Source organism: Bufo gargarizans, chromosome 6 (genome assembly GCF_014858855.1).
Source record: "Bufo gargarizans isolate SCDJY-AF-19 chromosome 6, ASM1485885v1, whole genome shotgun sequence".
Lineage (NCBI taxonomy): Eukaryota > Metazoa > Chordata > Amphibia > Anura > Bufonidae > Bufo > Bufo gargarizans.
The window spans coordinates 71797928-71818366 of NC_058085.1; the positions used below are offsets into that span (position 1 = coordinate 71797928).

The 20439-nt window shown below is 44.2% G+C and overlaps 1 protein-coding gene across 3 annotated transcripts in view; it reads left to right on the top strand.

The window, feature by feature from the left end:
- The window catches only part of LOC122941795 (BPI fold-containing family B member 4-like), a 75467-nt gene that overhangs the window by 51528 nt on the left and 3500 nt on the right, over positions 1–20439 (top strand). For all 3 annotated transcript variants that reach the window (XM_044299237.1, XM_044299236.1, XM_044299238.1), the window contains 4 exons: positions 2187–2229; positions 2614–2677; positions 18132–18208; positions 18409–18437. In XM_044299237.1, the coding sequence (XP_044155172.1) occupies positions 2187–2229; positions 2614–2677; positions 18132–18208; positions 18409–18432 (208 nt within the window). In that variant the 3' untranslated portion in view covers positions 18433–18437. The remainder of the gene's footprint in view (positions 1–2186; positions 2230–2613; positions 2678–18131; positions 18209–18408; positions 18438–20439) is intronic.

Sequence of the window (20439 nt, forward strand, 5' to 3'; positions counted from 1 at the left end):
GATGAGATATCTGATACCTGCCTGTAATGTTATTGCACAGGTTTACTATAGATCTCACATCTAGGCATTTACTGATTAGAAGAAATATGAAGGGACATTGTTACTCGTCTCCAGAGTTTCCTTTGACGTTAGAAAAATTATTTTTACATGGTATTCCTTTACCTTAATGGAAAAAAAAAGGTTGCACTAAGATTCAGGTTACAATCTTCATTCCTTCATTCATTTTCAGACCCCCCTGATATCAAGTTTGCAGCCTTCTCCTAGTGTCTTTCCTTCTAGACTTTCTTTCACATGTGAGTTATCCCCAGGCTTGGACTGGCCCACAGGGGAACAGGTAAATCCCACAGTGGGCCACTAAGCAAGTTGGGCCCCTAGTCCCCACTCCCTGCACAGTAGACAGACTGCACTACATATAGATAGACAGTTTATTATTATAGATACATCTGGTGGCTGAGAATACAGCTAGGCACAGAAGCAGGCCAGAATGTATCATATTTCTCCATGAACTGCTTTCTCAAAATTGTTGCAAGGACACCCATAATCAATCACTTTGAGCATGTTTCTTCTGCCTGCCACTGCGTGAACAGGTGGCATTTACATGTAGCTGTACAGTGGGCCCCCAGAATTAATTTTAATGGTGAACCTCAGGAACCCCACTCCGACACTGGGTATACCTTCCAGTGATATATGCCAGATCTACCGTATGTGTCCAGGATGCTGCCGTCTTCACCTGAAAACTGTCTTGTGTATGCTTCCCCCCCCCCCCCCATCTACAGCCCACATGAGTAGCTCTTCTTGGATGCTTTCCCCCTCAACATTTTCTGATCTAATGTGTACAATCTCTTTTCCTCTATGATGTCTCGAACATTGAGATAAGGTAGGGGACAGAAGAGCGCCCTGTCAGAGACTGGAACAGTGCTTTGATGGATTTATGTCAAATTTAGCAGCACGACCAGCTAAGTGAAGGATTTACACACACTCAGCAGAAACAAAATGGTGGTAATCTGTGTGTCCAGGATGCAGCTGTCTTCCCCTGCACGCTTTCCTCCCTGTCTACAGCCTGTATGAGCTGCTCTCCTTGGATGCTTTTCATGCTTTACACTTTCCGATCTACTGTGTACAACCTCCTTCCCTCTCTGCTATATCTAGCAGTGAGAGAAGGAAGAGCAGGGAGCCCTGACAGAAACTGGAGCAGTGCTTTAAAGCATTTATGTCAAATTCAGCAGCACCACCAGCTAAGTGAAGGATTTACACACACACCCTAGAGAAGTAAAACGGTAGTAAATATTTAATAAAGATTATTTGGAAAGTTACTTAAAGTATAACTGTCGTATATTTTTTTTTTGGGAGTATTGGATTGTGGTGATTAATATCTCCTTGGTGGCCCTATTTCAACTTTTCACTGTGTATTTAATTACCCCTTAATTCCACATTTTTGTTCCCTGTACTGCCTACTTTTACCTGTGCTTAAAATAGGGTTGCTAGGCAAGGTCCGTCTATCTGTTTAAGGATGGAGCATGCAGCGTGCAGGGTCACATTACTGACAGCCAGGGACTGTAAGCACATGATTAAAGCCAGGTCCTCCCCAGCAGCTGATAACAGTGCCTGGGCTGTGTGCACTTCTCCCTGTCCCTGCGCTTGGCAGACGCTCTCTCACTCAGCAGAGCTGGAGAATGCAGAGTTGAACCAGCGCAGAGCAGGGAAGGGAGATCTGCCGTCTGCTCAGTGTATCAATGAAAGCAACATATGGTAAGACGACCCCTTTGTGCTGCAGGAGATTAACCCTTTAGGGGGGGAGGGCTCTGGTTACTGACACTTTTGGGGGGCTATTGTTACTGGCTATTGAGGGCAGGCGGGATTAGCCTCGGGGTGAGGGCAGTGGCGGCCATCTTAACTGAATAGTGAAATTGCAGTTTTATGCAGACTGATTGCTAAGGGCTGAATCTTATTAAATATGGGGTAAATCAGTCTAATAGTAACTGATTCTGGAATATCATGTTATTAGTAACTACATATATGAAAATTTAAATTAGGGTCTAAGTGTGACAGTTATCCTTTAAGTTTGAATTAAGGATGCAAATGAAAAAATAAAGAAAAAAAACATTGCAAAAGTTTCCAGAGTCTTTAAATCACAAAATGGAATAATGTACTATAGCCATATGACATTGTCCTTCTTATTCTTCTAGCACACATCTTTCTATAGTCTCAACGTCAATTGGAAAATTTGATGTAAGTATAATTTTTTATCTTTAAAAAAAATATATAAAGAATGTAGATCATTAAATGTATTCTATGTGCATTGAAAAGTTATATATCTGCTCCCTGTCACTGAATAGAAACATTCTTATTTACATTCAGAGGATGCTCAGATGCACTCAAAAAGGGTACACTCTTCTTAGACATTTATGACAAAGCCATGGGATAAACCATAAATGCCTCAGATGAGAATACCACTTTGTTAAGTAGTGCACCTACATCAGCTGGACATGATCAGAACAGGTTTCCAGTCTGTGGCAGCAAGAAGATAGCTTGAGTATAGTGAAGAACTCTACGCATTCCCATCAAAGTGTAGCAACGATTTATGGAATAGATGTTTTCACTTCTCTTCTCCAGGTCTCTATACTAGAAGGATTGGTTGGTACCCTATTCAACCTTGCATTCCTGCCATCGATAAACAGTAAGGATTCAAAATGTCACATACGTCCCTATAATAATAATAATAATAATAAGTTTCATAGACTGTTTCATACTTCATAACAAGTAGAGAATAGAGATGAGTGAATCGAAGTTGACGAAGTGGAATTCGATTCGAATTTCAGGAAAAATTAGATTCACACCTAATCCGAATTTCCTCAAGCTTCATGGTAATTTTTTTCCTAAAATGGATGCTGCACGTGTTAGGACATGGAGCAAGGAACTCTGGGAACGAGGCATCACCCACAATGCCATGCATGCAGCCAATCAGCAGCCAGCCCTGTGATGTCACAGCCCTATAAATAGCCTCAGGCATCTTGGATTCAGCCATTTTCCAGTGTACTTAGTGCAGGGAGAGACATCAGCAGGCGCTAGGGACAGTGGTACAAAAGACTTTTATACTTTTATTTTGCTGTATAAAAGTTCAGGGAAAGGATAGGGAGGAATCATTCCACAGTATTGAAGCAGAACAGGGTTCAGTAGGGGAGTTTACAGCCTGGGTAATAGGAACAATCCTATTACACCTTGCTGCACTGACTGCGGACCCAAATTGCCATTATACAGCTCTGTAATTCCAGCAAACTGTTCTTGTTATTGGGGTGCAAGTGCTGTTTGATACTGCCATTGGAATATAAAAAAGATCTCGTCTGCACTGGATACGTGCGGCGAGCCAATGGACTTATGGCGCAAATCACAACCCGAGCTTGGATACGAGAATTTATTATTTTTGAAAAGACGACGCGTTTCGGGGTACTCAGGACCCCTTTATCAAGTCTGTATCCTTGGCAACGTGAGCCCGCTGGTGCCCTCTCCTGGAGGTCCCTTTCAGAAGGAATGCTGATAGGGATTGCTGGAGAGTGTCCTGCTGTTGCGGCGCTGTTGTGCTTGCTGCACGTGCAGCAAGCACAACAGCGCCGCAACAGCAGGACACTCTCCAGCAATCCCTATCAGCATTCCTTCTGAAAGGGACCTCCAGGAGAGGGCACCAGCGGGCTCACGTTGCCAAGGATACAGACTTGATAAAGGGGTCCTGAGTACCCCGAAACGCGTCGTCTTTTCAAAAATAATAAATTCTCGTATCCAAGCTCGGGTTGTGATTTGCGCCATAAGTCCATTGGCTCGCCGCACGTATCCAGTGCAGACGAGATCTTTTTTATATTCCAATACCCACCCAAGTGGCGGTCTGGCCCCCGCCCAGGGTTACTTCGGACACCATCCGGCAGCACCAACCCAGACAACCTCAACTCTTCAAACTTCCCTCCACCGAGGTTGCACCACAATCAGTGCAAACCAAACCAGGTGAGTAACTTCACTCATCTTGGTTAGGGGGAAGGGACATCTATCTGTTTACCCTCACCTATGAGCGCCTTCTCTCCTCTCTTGGCCATCTGATCACTGATACTGCCATTAACAGGGTTTATACAGGGAGATGTTTCTATGTCTTATTTGCCCTTGTGCGGTGCAGTTATATGTTCTAAAGCATTTTTTGGCTTGTATTATAAGGAAAAAAAGGGCAGAAAAAGTCAGAAAATTACAGTCCTTTTTGGCGTGTATTAGTGGCAAAAAAATAAATATTATTTGCCGTTCAGTGGTGCAGTTATATGTTCTAAAGCCCTTTTTGGCATGTATTAGTGGCACAAAAGAAAGTATTTGCCATTGTGTGGTGAAGTGAGAAAATACCAGTCCTTTTGGTGTGTATTAGTGGCAATAAAATATAACTGCACGGCTGAACGGCAAATATATATTTTTTTGCCACTAATACACACCAAAAGGACTGGTATTTTCTCACTTCACCACACAACGGCAAATACTTTCTTTTGTGTCACTAATACATGCCAAAAAGTGCTTCAGAACATATAAATCCACAAGTAATTGCAGGGACCACGCTGATACCAGCAGTAATAGACACAATGCAGACTTCAACACACGCTCCAACAGGCAGTTGGACGTCTCCTGCAGCGTCTTGATACCAACCTTACCAAGGAAGAGACGATGGTCCTGAATAAGGGTTTGAAGTTTGCTCCCACATATAAAGGGAATAGATTTGAGATGTACATCGTTTCATTAGGAAATTGAATATTTGTAAATATCTGATAAAAAAAAAACATACAGACCACACAAACAGACAATAGTGGGATCTACACAGACTTGAGGAACAAATCCACTTTCTATCCAGTAAATAAGGACAATGAATGTATAGAGGCTTTCAAACGGGGCGTTTTAAAAGGATTAGATGAAATCAAATATGAAGACAGCGTTATGGATAATTTGAGTAAGAAAGAGAAGGAGGCTTTAAGGGGCTTGGAAAAAACAAACTAGTGGCGGTGAAACCAGCTAATAAGGGGGGGTCGCAATTTTAGATAAAGTGGACTACAATACGGAAATGCTTAGAATTCTCATTGATGACAATACATATAAGAGATTAAGAACAGATCCAGTCGTCAAACACAAAAGTGAACTTAAGGTCCTTCTTGATAGGGGCTTTGCACAAGGGGTCTTAAATAAGAAAGAATTCCAATACCTCAACCATGCTCACCCGAGAACTCCAATAATATACTATCTCCCTAAGGTACACAAAAACGCTGAAAAGCCGCCAGGGAGGCCCATAATCTCAGGGTTTGACTCCTTAAACTAGTAGGGTCTCAGAATATATTGACATATTCCAACAGAAATATGTGCCTACGACCCCTTCCTACCTTAGAGATACGGGACAGATCCTGGAAATCCTTAGGGGGTTTAGTGCACTTCCAGACAATACGTATATGGTGACACTTGATGTTACTTCCTACACCATAATACCCAATGAAATAGGACTAAAGGGTGTACGTTTTTATATGGACCAGGATGAGAAGATGAGTGAGGAGCATAAAACATTTATTGTGGATTGCATTAAATACTGCCTCATCCATAATTATTTTTGGTATGAGGATAAATTTTATTTGCAAGTATTGGGTGTTGTGATGGGTGCAAAATTCGCACCCAGTTTTGCGAATATTTTTATGTCATACTGGGAACATTTTTATATTGACCCACTGGTGCGTGTGGAGAATGAAGCGGGCTGTCTGCCATTATGGAAAAGGTTTATCGACGACTGTATCTGTATTTGGCGTGGCACAGAGACCGCGCTTAAAGAGTTCATTGTATATATCAATGATAACCCCTGGAATACTGTATTCACTGAGAATATTAGCAAGAGGATGATCCATTTCTTGGATATGGAAATTGCGGTCGAACAAGGAAGGATAAAAACAAAAACCTATTTTAAACCTACAGACCGCAATGGTTACATTGACAGGAGCAGTTGCCATTATAGCCCATGGATCCAAAATGTGCCTAAAGGGCAATTACAGCGCATTAAACACAACTGCACTGAGGCTGATGATTTTGAACAAAGTGACATAATCCTGGAAAGGTTTAGGGAGAAAGGATATGCAAAGGATCTGCTGTTTAAACAAAGGGAGGAAGTAAGGGATGTCAGTGTAACAAGTAAAGATCAAAAAACCAGTGATCATTTTAAAAAGAAAGATTACAGAGATCGGTATAGGTTTGCTTTCTCCACCACTTGCCCCTGCATTAGGGATATTATTAACAAAAATTGGAACGTCCTTAAGAACGATGGTGTAATAGGGGATCTGATTCCACACAAACCCCCCCTCATATTCAGAAGGGCTCCAACTGTTAGGAATAAGATGGTACATGGATGCCCTAATAAAGAAAAGGGCCAAGGATGACAAGAAAAACATCAATACGAGTATGGTGACGTCAACATCAAAACATAAGGAGTGTAAAATAAAAGGGAATCTGTCATGTGAAACAGCGGGGGTAATCTACTTGCTAGAGTGCCCCTGCAAGACACAATATATAGGTCGTACTCTAAGAAAATTAAAAACCTGCATTGCCGAACACGTCCGAAACATTAAAAAGGGTCTGGAGACCCACAGTGTTTCGGCGCATTACAAAAATGTGCACCAGAAAAATCAGAGCGGTTTTAGAGTCTGTGCCGTTGAACTGGTGCAGAGACATTGGAGAGGGGGAGACCCTGTTAAACAGATAAACAAAAGAGAAGCAGAGTGGATATACGAGATGGGCACCCGCCTACCACACGGCCTTAACATAGAATGGGATATTAAGGCAGCTTGCATGTCATATTCGCAGGCTGCACAGTTTGTGTAAACTCTCATATTTTAACTTTTTTGTATTGCCCATGCAAAGCGCATGTGGATAATGTTTGCAATTTGTTTTTTATCTGATATTGTGTATGATTGATTTTTGTATTATGGATGTTTTTAGTGTTTTTTGTTTTTAATGCATGTCACCCGCCCTCTGGACAAATTGGAAGTTGGGTGTGGCCCTAGAGCAATTTAGGAAGGATATTTAACACTGAGTCTGAGGGAATTCAGTTCCTCAACCCCTGACGAAGCCTAAGGCGAAACCCGGGTCGGGTGTGATTTTATGAAATGTCTTTTATCACATGGACTTTGTAAGTACAATAAATTGGATACTTACTTTTACCACTTGGGTATTGCGCTGTGTGTCTCTTTGTCTTGTGAAGTACATTGAAGTTTTCGGTTGGTATCACGACGCTGCAGGAGACGTCCATAGGAGTGGATTTATAACAGCTGCCTGCTGGAGCGTGTGTTGAAGTCTGCATTGTGTCTATTACCGCTGGTATCAGCGCGGTCCCTGCAATTACTTGTGGATTTGACTGTTTTAAGGAAACTGAACCTACTCCTGGATAAGGGTTCCGCTGCTTATTTGTGACTGCATCTAGCCCCCCCTTTTTTTCTAGGTTTAGAACATATAACTGCACCACTGAACGGCAAATAATATATTTTTTTTGCCACTAATACACGACAAAAAGGACTGTAATTTTCTCACTTTATCACACAACGGCAAATATGCCCTTTTTTTTCCTAATAATACAAGCCAAAAAATTCTTTAGAACATATAACCGAACGGCAAATATATATGTTCTAAAGCCCTTTTTGGTGTGTATTAGTGGCACAAAGAAAAGTATTTGCCGTTGTGTGGTGAAGTGAGAACATTACAGCCCTTTTTGGCGTGTATTAGTGGCAAAAAAAATATTTTTGCCGTTTAGCTGTGCAGTTATATGTTCTAAAGCCATTTTTTTATGTATTAGTGGCAAAAAATATATATATTTACCGTTCAACAGTGCAGTCATATGTTCTAAAGCCCTTTTTGGCATGTATTAGTGGCACAAAATATATTTCTGCTGTTCAGCTCTGCAGTTATATGTTCTAAAGCCTTTTTTGGTGTGTATTAGTGCCACAAAAAAAGTATTTGCCGCTGTGTGGTGAAGTGAGAAAATTACAGCCCTTTTTGGCGTGTATTAGTGGCAACAAATATATATTTGCCATTCAGCTGTGCAGTTATCTGTTCTATAGTCCTTTTTGGCGTGTATTAGGGGCAAAAAAATATATATTTGCCGTTCAGCAGTGCAGTTATATGTTCTAAAGCCTTTTTGGTGTGTATTAGTGGCAAAAATATATATATATATATATATTATTTGCTGTTCAGCGTTGCAGTTATATGTTCTAAAGTAAGTGTATAAGTGGAAAAAAGTAAGGGCATATTTGCAGTTCAGCGGTGAAGTTACATGTTCTAAAGCCTTTTGTGGCATGTATAAGTCTAAAAAAAAAGTAAGGGCCTATTTGCCATTCAGTGGTGCAGTTATATGTTCTAAAGCCTTCTTTGGCGTGTATTAGTGGGAAAAAAAGGGCTTAATAGCCGTTGTGTGGTGAAGTGAGAAAATTAAAGACTTTTTTGGGGTGCTTTAATTTTCTTTTTATTTATTTATTTAATCTAACAGTATGTCAGACAGAGAAGTGCCAGGCCCTGCACAGTGGAGTGGCAGAGGCTTAAATGTTTTTGGCACATTCACAGGTCGCAGCAGAGTAAGAGGCTGTGGCAGCAGTCGTTGCAGAGAGAGGCCTGAGCTCCCAGTGTCATCTAGCGGTTGTGTCTTGACCAGCAATCCAGCGGTTCTTGAATGGTTGACTCGGTCATCCACTTCGTATAAAGTGACATCAAATAACCCCAGCCAAGAGTCGATGGGTTCATCAGACACAACCCTTATTTGGCATGGCCTAGGAGCAGGCCCTGTGCCCTTACCTGTCCTCAACCTGCCTCTGTCCTTTTCTGTTCCCTCAGCCAGACAAGTATTATAAGCTGTGGGCTCAGCATCACTATACAGCCAGGACGAGCTACTAGAGGACAGTCAACAGCTACTGGCCAGCCAAGATGTGGAGGAGACATCCGCTGCTTCCTCCGGTAGGCGGGCAAGTAGTGATGAGGAGAGTGGTGTGGGAACTGGTGTTGCGACCGGTCAGACTCCTGACCCAGAGACCGTTGAGGCGGACATCAGTGACGCACAGACAGTACTCGATGATGATGTAGCTGATCGCACTTGAGTGCCGGGTGAAGAAGAGGGTGGCAGCTTGCCCATGAGGCAGCGGCGGAGCCAGCAAGTCGCTAGCATGGTCGGGAGTCAGCAGGGTGCCAGCAGTGGGAGGTCGGGAGCCAAAAGTGCCCGGGGTAGACCATCTGCTTCGTAGGAGCCTACCTGCCTGGAAACTAGTGGTGCAAGGGTTTACAGAAGCAGCGGCGGTAGCAGTCAGTCAGTGTGGAGTGTTGGGGTAAAATCACTTACTAGGCGGTGTGGCAGTTTTTTAAGCCTCCGGAGCAGGTGAACATGGCCATTTGTAGAATCTGTGGGCAGAAGGTGACGCCTGGCCAGGGTGCCAATGTTGGCACCACGGCCTTGCGTCAACATATGCAGCATCACCATAAAGTGGCCTGGGAGAATCGTGGCTCCGATATGGTGGTCCAGCCTGCCGCAGAAACCGCTGCATCACCCAGTGGCACCCACCCGATTTCAGGCAGTCAAGGCTCCACCACCTAAGCCGAAGGGAGCTGTCTGTCCTTCCCATCATCTGCTGGTCCTGATGCTCCTGCTCCTCATCCACCTACTCTTCATCAGTCATTCTGTCAGCAATCAATCACCAAAGCGATTGCCAAGAGACAACAGTATGCGTGCGCTCATCCAACGGTGCAGAAGCTGAGTGTGCTCCTGTCCAAGTTGTTGGTGCTGCAGTCCCTCCCTTTTCAAGTGGTGGACTCTGCATCTTTCTGAGAACTTGTGCCGAGCCGAGGTGAAGAGTCCCAAGCCGTCACTTCTTTGCCAAAAAGGCAATATCAGCCCTCCACATGTATGTAGAGCAGAAGGTGGGCCAGTCCTTGAGCCTGTCAGTGTCTGCCAAAGTGCACGGCAGCGCCGACGTGTGGTGCTATAACTATGGTCAGGGACAATACATGTCATTTATGGCCCACTGGGTGAATGTGGTTCCTGCACAGCCACACCAGCAAATTGGCCAGGTGACGCCCCTTCCGCCTCTACATTGTCATGCCGTTGGTCCTGCGACAATGTCCGCCTCTGCCTCCTCATCCTCCACCGTGTCCTCAGCCTCCACTGCAGGGACAATTTACAGTGCCCCTCCAGCATACCACATATGCAGGGAATGGCGATGTCACGCTGTTCTGCACCTCGTTTGCCTGGGCGAACGGAAACACACAGGGGAGGAACTGCTCTGTCTCCTTCATGAAGAAATCGAATCCTGGCTTTCTGCTTGACAACTCAAAATTGAAACCATGGTGACCGACAACGGGAAGAACATGGTGTCTGCACTGCGTCAAGGAGGGCTGAGCCATGCGCCCTGCATGGCACACGTGTTCAATCTGGTTGTTAAGCAGTTCCTGAAGTCTTCCACACATCTGCAAGACATCCTAAAAATGGCCAGAAAACTTTGCATGCATTTCAGCCACTTGTACACCACAAACCACACCATCCTTGAGCTGCAGCGGCAGAAAGGCATCTCTCAATATAGGCTGATATGCGACGTTTCCACCCATTGGAATTCCACAGTAAAAAGAGAAAAAGTGTCCAGCTCGATTAAAATGTTACCTTTATTTTTCAGTGCAGATAAAAGCCAGTTACACTCCAGTCTACATGTTTCGGATCAGGGACAATAGCGATCCTTCCTCATGACATACACATACTGAGGAGGAGGTTGGATATATAGCGCCTCCACCTAGGAGCAGGTGGACACACTAACTACAAGCTCCTCCTTTAAATGAAATTAACAACACATGCTCAAAGGCATGATAAATTAAAACAAAAGAACACACACAAATCATGGATCAAAAATTCAATAATGTAACATCAAGTCGTGTTTCCGATTAAGTCCACTTGGTATGGTGGACGCCATTTTGAAGATCCAGAACGACTCACGGTTCAAAATCTTCTTTTTATAATTACCACCCCTTGATGGTAATTATAAAACCGCATGGAGAATTGTGTTGCCCGCAGTTTCTTTGCGAAAGGTGCGGGTATTAATTGAATTGGTGCACGCATCACCCTCCAGAGACAAATCCAAAAAGGAAATACAGGTAGCATGAAAATGCACGGTAAATTTCTAATTGCACATGTTGCAATTTAAAAACTCCTCAAAGAGTGGTATGGCCGCCACATAGCCCGACCATAAAAACAGCAGGTCGTCGATGTAACGGCCATAACACTCCAGCAAGGGTGCCCAGGGATTGATCAGGGAGAATAAAAATGCCTGTTGAAAACTCCCGATAATTGCAGGAAAAACCTGTCATTGAACATAAAAAAAAATGGTGTTTTAATAGAAAAAAAAAACACATCGCACACGTAGCCCTGGAAAGGAATTGAAATATCTGAATACATAGCAAGAAACCAACTTAGTGCCTTAATGGCCAAATCATGTGGAATAATGGTGTAGAAGGAAGTCACGTCTGCAGAGATCCATGCAAAACGTGACTCCCAATTCAGGCTATAGAAAGCCTGTAAAACACTCCTTGTATCTTGCAGGAAACCTGGTATTTCCTGCACCAGTGGCTGAAGCCGAGAGTCAACCCAGGCTGAGAGGTGTTCCGAAAACGAGCCAATGCCCGACACAATAGGACGCATTGAAGAAGGAAAACCTCCCTTGTGTATCTTGGAAAGGGAGTGGAAAATGGGGATCACTGGAAATTGGACAAAAATAAAATCCCTTTGACGTTGATTCAAATAACCACTTTCCAAACCCTTCTCCAAGAGGCATTGTATTTGTTGCTGAAAGAGGGGAGTGGGATCACCTGGAAGCTCCTCATAAACAGAGTTGTCTTCTAACATTAATACATTTTGTAAGTTATAGATAGCTTTATCCAGGATGACCACCGCTCCCCCCTTATCAGCCGATTTAATAGAAATGTCGGGCATTGACTCGAGTTCGGACAAGGCTTGTCGCTCTGTATATGATAGGTTGTTGAAAGCAGTTGCCCTAGGCGATTGCATATCCCCTTGTAGAGCAAATAGATCCCGTATAACTAATTCCTGATAATGGTCCAGGTCAGGAGCGCGTGAATGGATGGGATAAAACCCAGGATTATGAGTAGTGAACTTGTGTGCAAAATCACTTCCCGGATCAAAGTCAGGAATAGTACAGGATTGCTGTAAAAAAGATAAATTAGACAATTCTTGAAAAGAAAAAGAGGACACAGATGAATGACATAACTCATCGAAACCATCTACACCAGCATCACACACAGGCAAGGTAGACTCGTTGGAGAGGGATGGGGTGGAATCCTGGCAGTCCGTAAAATGTTTTTTCACAGTCAAACCCCGTGCAAATCTATTTAAATCTATAATGGTGCAGGTAAATATCCACCTGACAAGACGGGGAAAATTAAAGGCACCTGGATAGAACATCTAGTTGTGACTGTGAAAGATTGAAGACCTGGATATTCATCTCATTCTCCTGTTGTGTGAGGGATATCGGCCTCCCTTTAGAGAGTTTACGCCGTTGATTTCTTAGTAGAAAGAATGTTGCCAGCAACACCGGACGTATCATCTGATTCAAAATCTGAGGCTCCAGATGGTGTGGGCTCCAAAACAGAGTCGGAAGATTCCCTAGACTGATTTCTCCCTCTTTGGGAGTGATGATGTTTTTTCATGATAGAGCGTGGAATGCTAAATTTTTGGCCAGACCAGATATAGACTGACTGCATTTTATAGTCCTGGAAATCCCGGTTGAATTTTGCTTGTTTCACGGAGATGAGACTATCCTAAAGTTTGCATAGATTTTGTTGCAATTTAGAGTCCAATTCCGTGAACATAGCTGTAGAAGAGCGAGGAACGATAACTTCCTGTGTAACTTTAATTTCCTCACGAAGTGTTGCCAGCGTATCCTCTTCATGTGAGGTAATCAGGCTCATCAATTTTAGGGAGCAGTCGGATAGAATATCCTGCCATTTGGTAACGAAGGCATCAGAGTACACTTTGGTGGGTTTTTTCCTCAAACGGAGTCCACAAGGTATCATGGAGCGATCCATATATTTCTTTAAGGTAGTGAGGTCCCACCAAGTTCTCATTTCCTTCACCAGAAGCTTTTCCAGAGAAGCCATATGGATTTTAAGATCCAAGGAATCTTGAGCAGATTTATCGTCCATGTTAGATATGGCATCCATTTTTGATAATCTCTCATCGCAGTTATCAATTTCACGTAGTGAGGAGTGTAACATATTTATGGCTTAAAAAATATACAGTAATGCACTGGTAACAAAAGGCTGAATACAGGGGAGCAGCACCTGGGTTCACAAGCACAGGTAGGCTGAAAGAGAAAATGTAGGCGTGCTCAAACCCTGTCACACCGAGCACGGACCATGCCAGGAACCACGGCGTTACTTGAGTAAAAAGAGAAAAGGGTTGAGCTCGATTAAAATGTTACCTTTATTTTTCAGTGCAGATAAAAGCACGCCTACATTTTTCTTTCTGCCTACCTGTGCATTGGAATTCCACCCTCCATATGTTGGACTGACTATACAAGAAAGGCCATACACAATTTCCTGATGATCCAAGCGGACAGGAGTACTCCTGTGTGTAACTTCGATGTCAGCAAGTGGCAGCTCATGCATGACACCTGCCGTTTGCTTAGGCCCTTTGAGGAGGCCACGTTATTTGTCAGTCAACAGGACTACTGTATGAGCAATGTTATTCCGCTGATTCATGTCCTGGAACAGATGCTGGTAAATCTGGCTGGTCAGGGGACTGGAGACGTGGCGTCTAGAACTCACGGCCACATGAGCCCTGTGGGGGCTGAACTTGAGGTGGAGGAGGACATTGGAGCACAAGCAAGGTGTAGCAAAATGGGTGGTTTTTATACACAGGTGATAGGAGAGGAGAAGCAGGAGCAGCCAGAGGAGCTACAGGGCAATGAGGAAGACGAGGCAGAGGACCCAGACACACCTTGGCAGTATGTAATGGAGATGGAGGCAGGGAGTCCCTCCGAGTCACTTGCACAAATGGCCCGATGCATGGTCATTTGCTTGCGTAGTGGCAGACGGATTGTCACCATTCAGCATTGGGGTGACTTCTGGCTCTCTACCTTTTTGGACCCTCGCTACGGACCCAAAATGGAGGCCTTTTTTACACCCGCTGAGAGGGAGGACAAACTGAACTACTATAGAGACATCCTATGTAGTCAGTTGGCCGCTGCCTATCTGCGCCATCGTCCATCATCTCGCAGGTCTGACCCGGGGGGCCCTCTGCACTCAATTTCCTCTGCCATTGCCGCTGTGGTAGTGTGGAGGGTAGGAGTAGTTCCAGCTCCATCAGCAGCAACTTGAGTCTAGAGTCGCTGATGAGCAGCTTTCTGCACCCGTCTAATGAAGAAACTACTTACCAGCAGCAGCAACTAGACCTGGAGCAGGACCTGAACCTGCAGGTGGTGGCATACTTGGACAGCACCCTGCCACCCCACATTAAAGATCCGCTGGACTACTGGGTAGCCAAACTGGATTTGTGGCCGCAACTGGCAGAGTTTGCCCTGAAAAAGCTGTCCTGCCTGGCCAATAGTGTGGCATCCGAGTGGGTGTTTAGTGCAGCGGGGGCCATAGTTACCCCAAGAAGAACTTACCTATCCACCCAAAATGTGGAGAGACTGACCTTTTGTCAAAATGAATCAGGCGTGGATCAGCCAGGATTTCCACTCGCCAATGCCTGATGCATCAGACTAGATCATACATGGTGCCACACCAACACTTTGACAAAAGAGACCGTTTTCTTCTGGCTACCTGCCTCAGCTACTATTCTGATGCTGCCACCTGTCTAATGCCACACATCTGATGCCAAGTGCTCCTTCTTTCAACCACCATCTTAAGCTGGTACTTGTATTGCCACCCACCTCCACACTATGTCACCTTGCCACTCTATGGTCTCCTCAGGCTGCAGCCACCTCCACACTATGTCACATGCAACTCTGTGGTCTCCTCATGCTGCTGCTACCTCAGAAATATGTCACCTTGCCCCTCTGTGGCCTTTTGATGCTGCCACCTCCACACTCTGTCATTGTGCCACTCTGTAGCCTCCTCATGCTGCTGATGCCACTTCCAAACTGTCATTGTGCCACCCTGTGGCCTCCTTCTGATGCTGCTGCTGCCTCCACCTCTACACTCTGTCATTGTGCCACTCTGTGGTGTCCTGATGCTGCTGCCACCTATGCACTGTCATTGTGCCACCCTGTGGCTTCTCCTGATGCTGCTGCCATCTCCACACTCTGTCATTGTGCCAATCTGTGGCCTCCTGATGATGATGCTGCTGCCACCTCCACACTCTGTCATTGTGCCACCCTGTGGACTCCTCCTGATGCTGCCACAACCTCCATACTCTGTCATTGTGCCACTCTGTGGCCTCCTCCTGATGCTGTTGCCACCTCCACAATCTGTCATTGTGCCACTCTATGGCCTCCTCCTCATGCTGCTGCCACCTCCAGACTGTCATTGGGCCACTCTGTGGTCGTCATGCTGTTCCAACCCTCCCCGCTTAATGACTGGGCCACTATTTTGCCTTTCGGGCCTGGCTGACATAATCATTTATTTAACCCTTCTTCTGATCTGTCAGAAGGAAGGAAAAATGAGATCCACAACAAATCCTGTCTATGTAACAGCTGTAAGGCCTACATAACGTGTTTCCTATTTTGCATCAGAATTGGCTTATGATTTAGTAGCCAAAAGCAGGAGTGGGTTCAAAACACAGAAGACATGCAAATATTCCATTCAAGTGTCATCTCTGTTTTGGATCCACCACTATTTTTTTGGGCTTTAGCAATACTGAAGGATTACTGACCAAATGCTGACCGAGTGAAGGTGGATGCTCCACAGACAGGATCCGATTATTTGGGGTTATTGTTCTGATGGAGCAGAGGAAGGGCAAAATAATCAGTGACGTCAACATGAACTTACTGCTGACACCCTCTCCACTCTGTCGGGGGGCTTTACTTGTATAAGCATTTAATAGAACAGGTTATTTTCAGCTTAGTTTGCTGTTTATTAAAATTCCTAGATCAGCTGACAACAGTGTAAAAGGAGTGCGCTTCTTCTTGGCGCTAACATCGACCTGTAAGGCTGAGTACATACTTGAGTTATTTGGTCAGTTTTGGCCCCGTAACTGCCCAAATAAGTGGTGGTGTGTGATAGGAATCTCAACGTCCCACTTGGTACACCTGGCACCAAACTTCTAGTATCGGCTTGGTTTGAGTCTTTTTTCTGACGTCAGGAGAGCGCTTCACTCAGTAGGTAATAAAAGACACAACAGTGATGTACTGAATGAACGCTCTGAAGTTTATTTTTAATGCACACAGGTTTTATAGAGGGGTCTTAACCCCCTTTATTAGCATATCATTGTAAGTTATGTATTCAACCTATCATATTAATACGCTCTATTCTGCAGACACAAAAAGAGAAACAAAAACGGAACTTCCATATTAGGAATATTGTCCGGGAGTAGTGCCAAAGAGATAAAATCCAGGGTTACAGAGAATAGAAACTTTACAGCAATTAGTTTCACAGCAATCAGAGTTAGTTCCTAACAGAGAAACAAAACTTCAGCAAAAAGCAGAATTGGTTTTGACATAAAAAAGAACATGGATTCCTTTCAGTGTGCAGTGATTCTAACAGCGACGCCTGTTATCTACATGTCATACTGACTCACAGTATTATTGTAATGACCGGCAACACGCACAGGGAGGAAAACAGGGAAAGCCCTGCCCAAGGGAGAGGGAAAGGTGGTGACCCCTAACTTACCTTGCAGCTGGCACCTGCCTGCCCTGACGTCCCTAGACGGGTTCCTCACCCGTGCGGCGATCACGTGCCTAAACCCTGGCTTTCCCTGAAATGAGCCCTAGATAGTGAACGGGCCGGTGGGATCGCTAGTCCTCACCACTGCACTAAGAGGGAAACACCAGGGAGAGGACAGACAAACACAGACAAACACAAACACCCAGGTGGACGGCAACAATTGTCCACAAAGGTCCAACAGGGATCCGGAGGGTAGCGTTCTAAGGCAACACTCAGAGAACGCAGCAACACAGCTCCAGTGGGTCAGAATAGATGTCCAGGCAGGAAGCTCTATACCTGGCAACCAGAGAAGTGTGAGAGGGGAATATAAGGAGGATTGGGAGTGCTGGACAAGGAACAGCTGAGAGAAGGAGCTACGGATCCCTGAGTGAGCCAAAAGGGTTTGTAAAGCAAACCCAGAAAGCTACAATAAGGAAACTTCCCTATCTGACATAGAGCGTGCAGCCAACCGCTGCGACCTCCTGACCCCGGGTACAACGGAGTCAGGCGTGGCTCTTGACACCCTCGTGACAATTATTTTACTACCACAGGAGACTCACTATGCGTGTTACTGCAAGGCACAGTGTTCTACACCACTATAAAGGCTCTCTGCCGCCAGGAAATAGCCGTTTTTTAACGCAATAAGCAAATACATTTTGATCGAACTGAATTATTATTTTTTATTCGGCGGACTGGCCGAATCGAATTTTTGAGAAATTTGTTCATCTCTAGTACAGAAGTTACTTGAAGCCCCTGGGACCATAATGTAAGATCTGTAAAAGGATCCCCACTTACCATTTGCCATTTACAGTACCGATGGCTATGTGGCATAAGAGCTTTTGGGCCTCCTCAGGCACCAACACTGGGTGTGCTGCCACCTCTTCACCCCCTAATGTTACACCCCTAATATGTTAGCACCCATCTGTGAGGCATTGCCTTATATGGCTGCACATAGTATTCCTTGGAGTCTTTAATATGGACTTATAGGCATTTTTTGTGCTGCCATACGGTGCACCTATGAGGCACCCCTATTTTCCTCTAGAAGCAATTCATGCATGCGCACCATAATTTTTTGGGGATTCCATAAGGAGACCAAATTCTTTGTAGCTTTGAGTAAAAACACACATACAGAGGAACAACATGGCCCTATAAATGGGCGATCAGACCATGTATGAGCAAGGGTACCTACTGATCATGTATAGTGTGATATTAACCTAAATCTTTGTGCTTTTCCTATATTTTAGCGGTTTTAGGGAGCGGAATACCTTTACCTCAGCTGATGGGCTTAGACTTTAATGATTCCGACATTGATATCCTGGATGTAAGTATTACGCATTAATTGGTTGTGTAATGTCTCACTTCTGGCCTCTCTCTGTTTTAGTATGCTTTACAATTCTTTTGCTAACTTGAGATATTTTCCATAGTAACAATTAATAACTGAGACTCCAGAATCACGATTATGTCTAATTTAAGTGCTGAAGGCTTAGTGCAACATGTAACTTTTTCTGCTTTTATTCTCAGAATCTTATTGTATTAAATGCGTGAAAAAGGTAAGATAGAAAATTACCAATTAACATGGGCGTCACTTTTTGCATTATTTCTGTGTTGTAGCATCACTGTGCTAATCCTGTACTGTCACGTCATGTCTTCTCTATACCTGTGCATGGTGACATCACTTTCCTGTGATGTCATAGAGTACATGCTGACTTTTTTTTTTGTGTTATTGTGCCATGCTTTGCATTATCCCCGTAGTGTGACTTCATTATGTTATTCCTGTACTGTAACTGTACTGTGACATCACTCTACACATTATCCCACTATTGTGACATCACTGTGTGCGTTACTCATGTGCATTAGGGAAACCAAAATATTCATAAGCTTTCATGCTCCATTTTGCTATGGTGCCCCTTAATTACTTGTTATGTACCTGACTGAAGTTAAGGTACCCAGCCCAAACAACGGAACTCAGCCCTAGATCATTGCTATCCCTCTACCAAATTTTACATTAGGCATCATGTATTTTAATAAGAAGCATTTTGCGCTAACTACAAAACTAAGTTTGTCTGCCTGATTTCCAGAAAGTCAAGCATGATTGATCACTTTAGATGAGCCCATATATAAAACGCTCATCTTTTTTAAAAGGGGTTGTCCCATCTGGGACAATCATTGTAATGTACTGTACAGGACTAGAACTAAAGTACCCAGCCCAAAGAGCGTAAACCAGCCATAGATCATTGTTATGCCAAAATTTGCATTAGACATCACGCATTTTAAAAGGAAGCAGTCCTCTCCATAAAATGCCATCTGTACAGCTTCAGTGTCGTAGGGTAAATAGATGGTGGCCACACATGCATGGTGTGCTCTCCATTCACTTCTGGATACGTTCGGGACATAGAAAAAGATCCCAGAGGAGGGACCCGCACCCAGGGGCATAGCTATAGGGGGTGCAGAGGTAGCAGTTGGGGGCACAAAGACCCTTGGACAACATAAGAAGACACTGGTATTATAGAAAGTGCATGCAGGTCAAGTTGCACCTCTAGCTGGAGGGAAGGAGTTAGATCAAGACATGAGGGGAGGGGGGGGGGGCATTTCAATTTTTGCTTCAGGCAGCACCAGCACGTTTTTGCTTCAGGCATGTATGTCCCCTCGTCACAGTCACAGTCCTGGGGATAAATAGATGATGGGAGAGATCTCTGTACTGACCCCTGATATATTTATACATAGTAATTAGATCTCCCCTCAGTCGTCTTTTTTCTAAAGTGAATAACCCTAATTTTGATAATCTTCCAGGGTACTGTAGTTGCCCCATTCCAGTTATTACTTTAGTTGCCCTCCTCTGGACCCTCTCCAGCTCTGCTATGTCTGCCTCGTTCACAGGAGCCCAGAACTGTACACAGTACTCCATTTGTGGTCTGACTAGTGATTTGTAAAGTGGTAGGACTATGTTCTCATCAGGGGCATCTATGCCCCTTTTGATGCAACCCATTATCTTATTGTCCTTGGCAGCAGCTGCCTGACACTGGTTTTTGCTGCTTAGTTTGCTGTTTTTTTAAAATTCCTAGATCCTTTTCCATGTCAGTGTTACCGAGTGTTTTACCATTTACAAACCGGATTCCCAAAAAGTTGGGACACTATACAAATCGTGAATAAAAACTGAATGCAATGATGTGGAGGTGCCAACTTCTAATATTTTATTCAGAATAGAACATAAATCACGAAACAAAAGTTTAAACTGAGAAAATGTAGCATTTTAAGGGAAAAATATGTTGAATCAGAATTTCGTGGTGTCAACAAATCCCAAAAAGTTGGGACAAGGCAATTTTCACCACTGTGTGGCATCTCCCCTTCTTCTTACAACACTCAACAGATGTCTGGGGACCGAGGAGACCAGTTTCTTAAGTTTAGAAATAGGAATGCTCTCCCATTCTTGTCTAATACAGGCCTCTAACTGTTCAATCGTCTTGGGCCTTCTTTGTTGCACCTTCCTCTTTATGATGCGCCAAATGTTCTCTATAGGTAAAAGATCTGGACTGCAGACTGGCCATTTCAGTA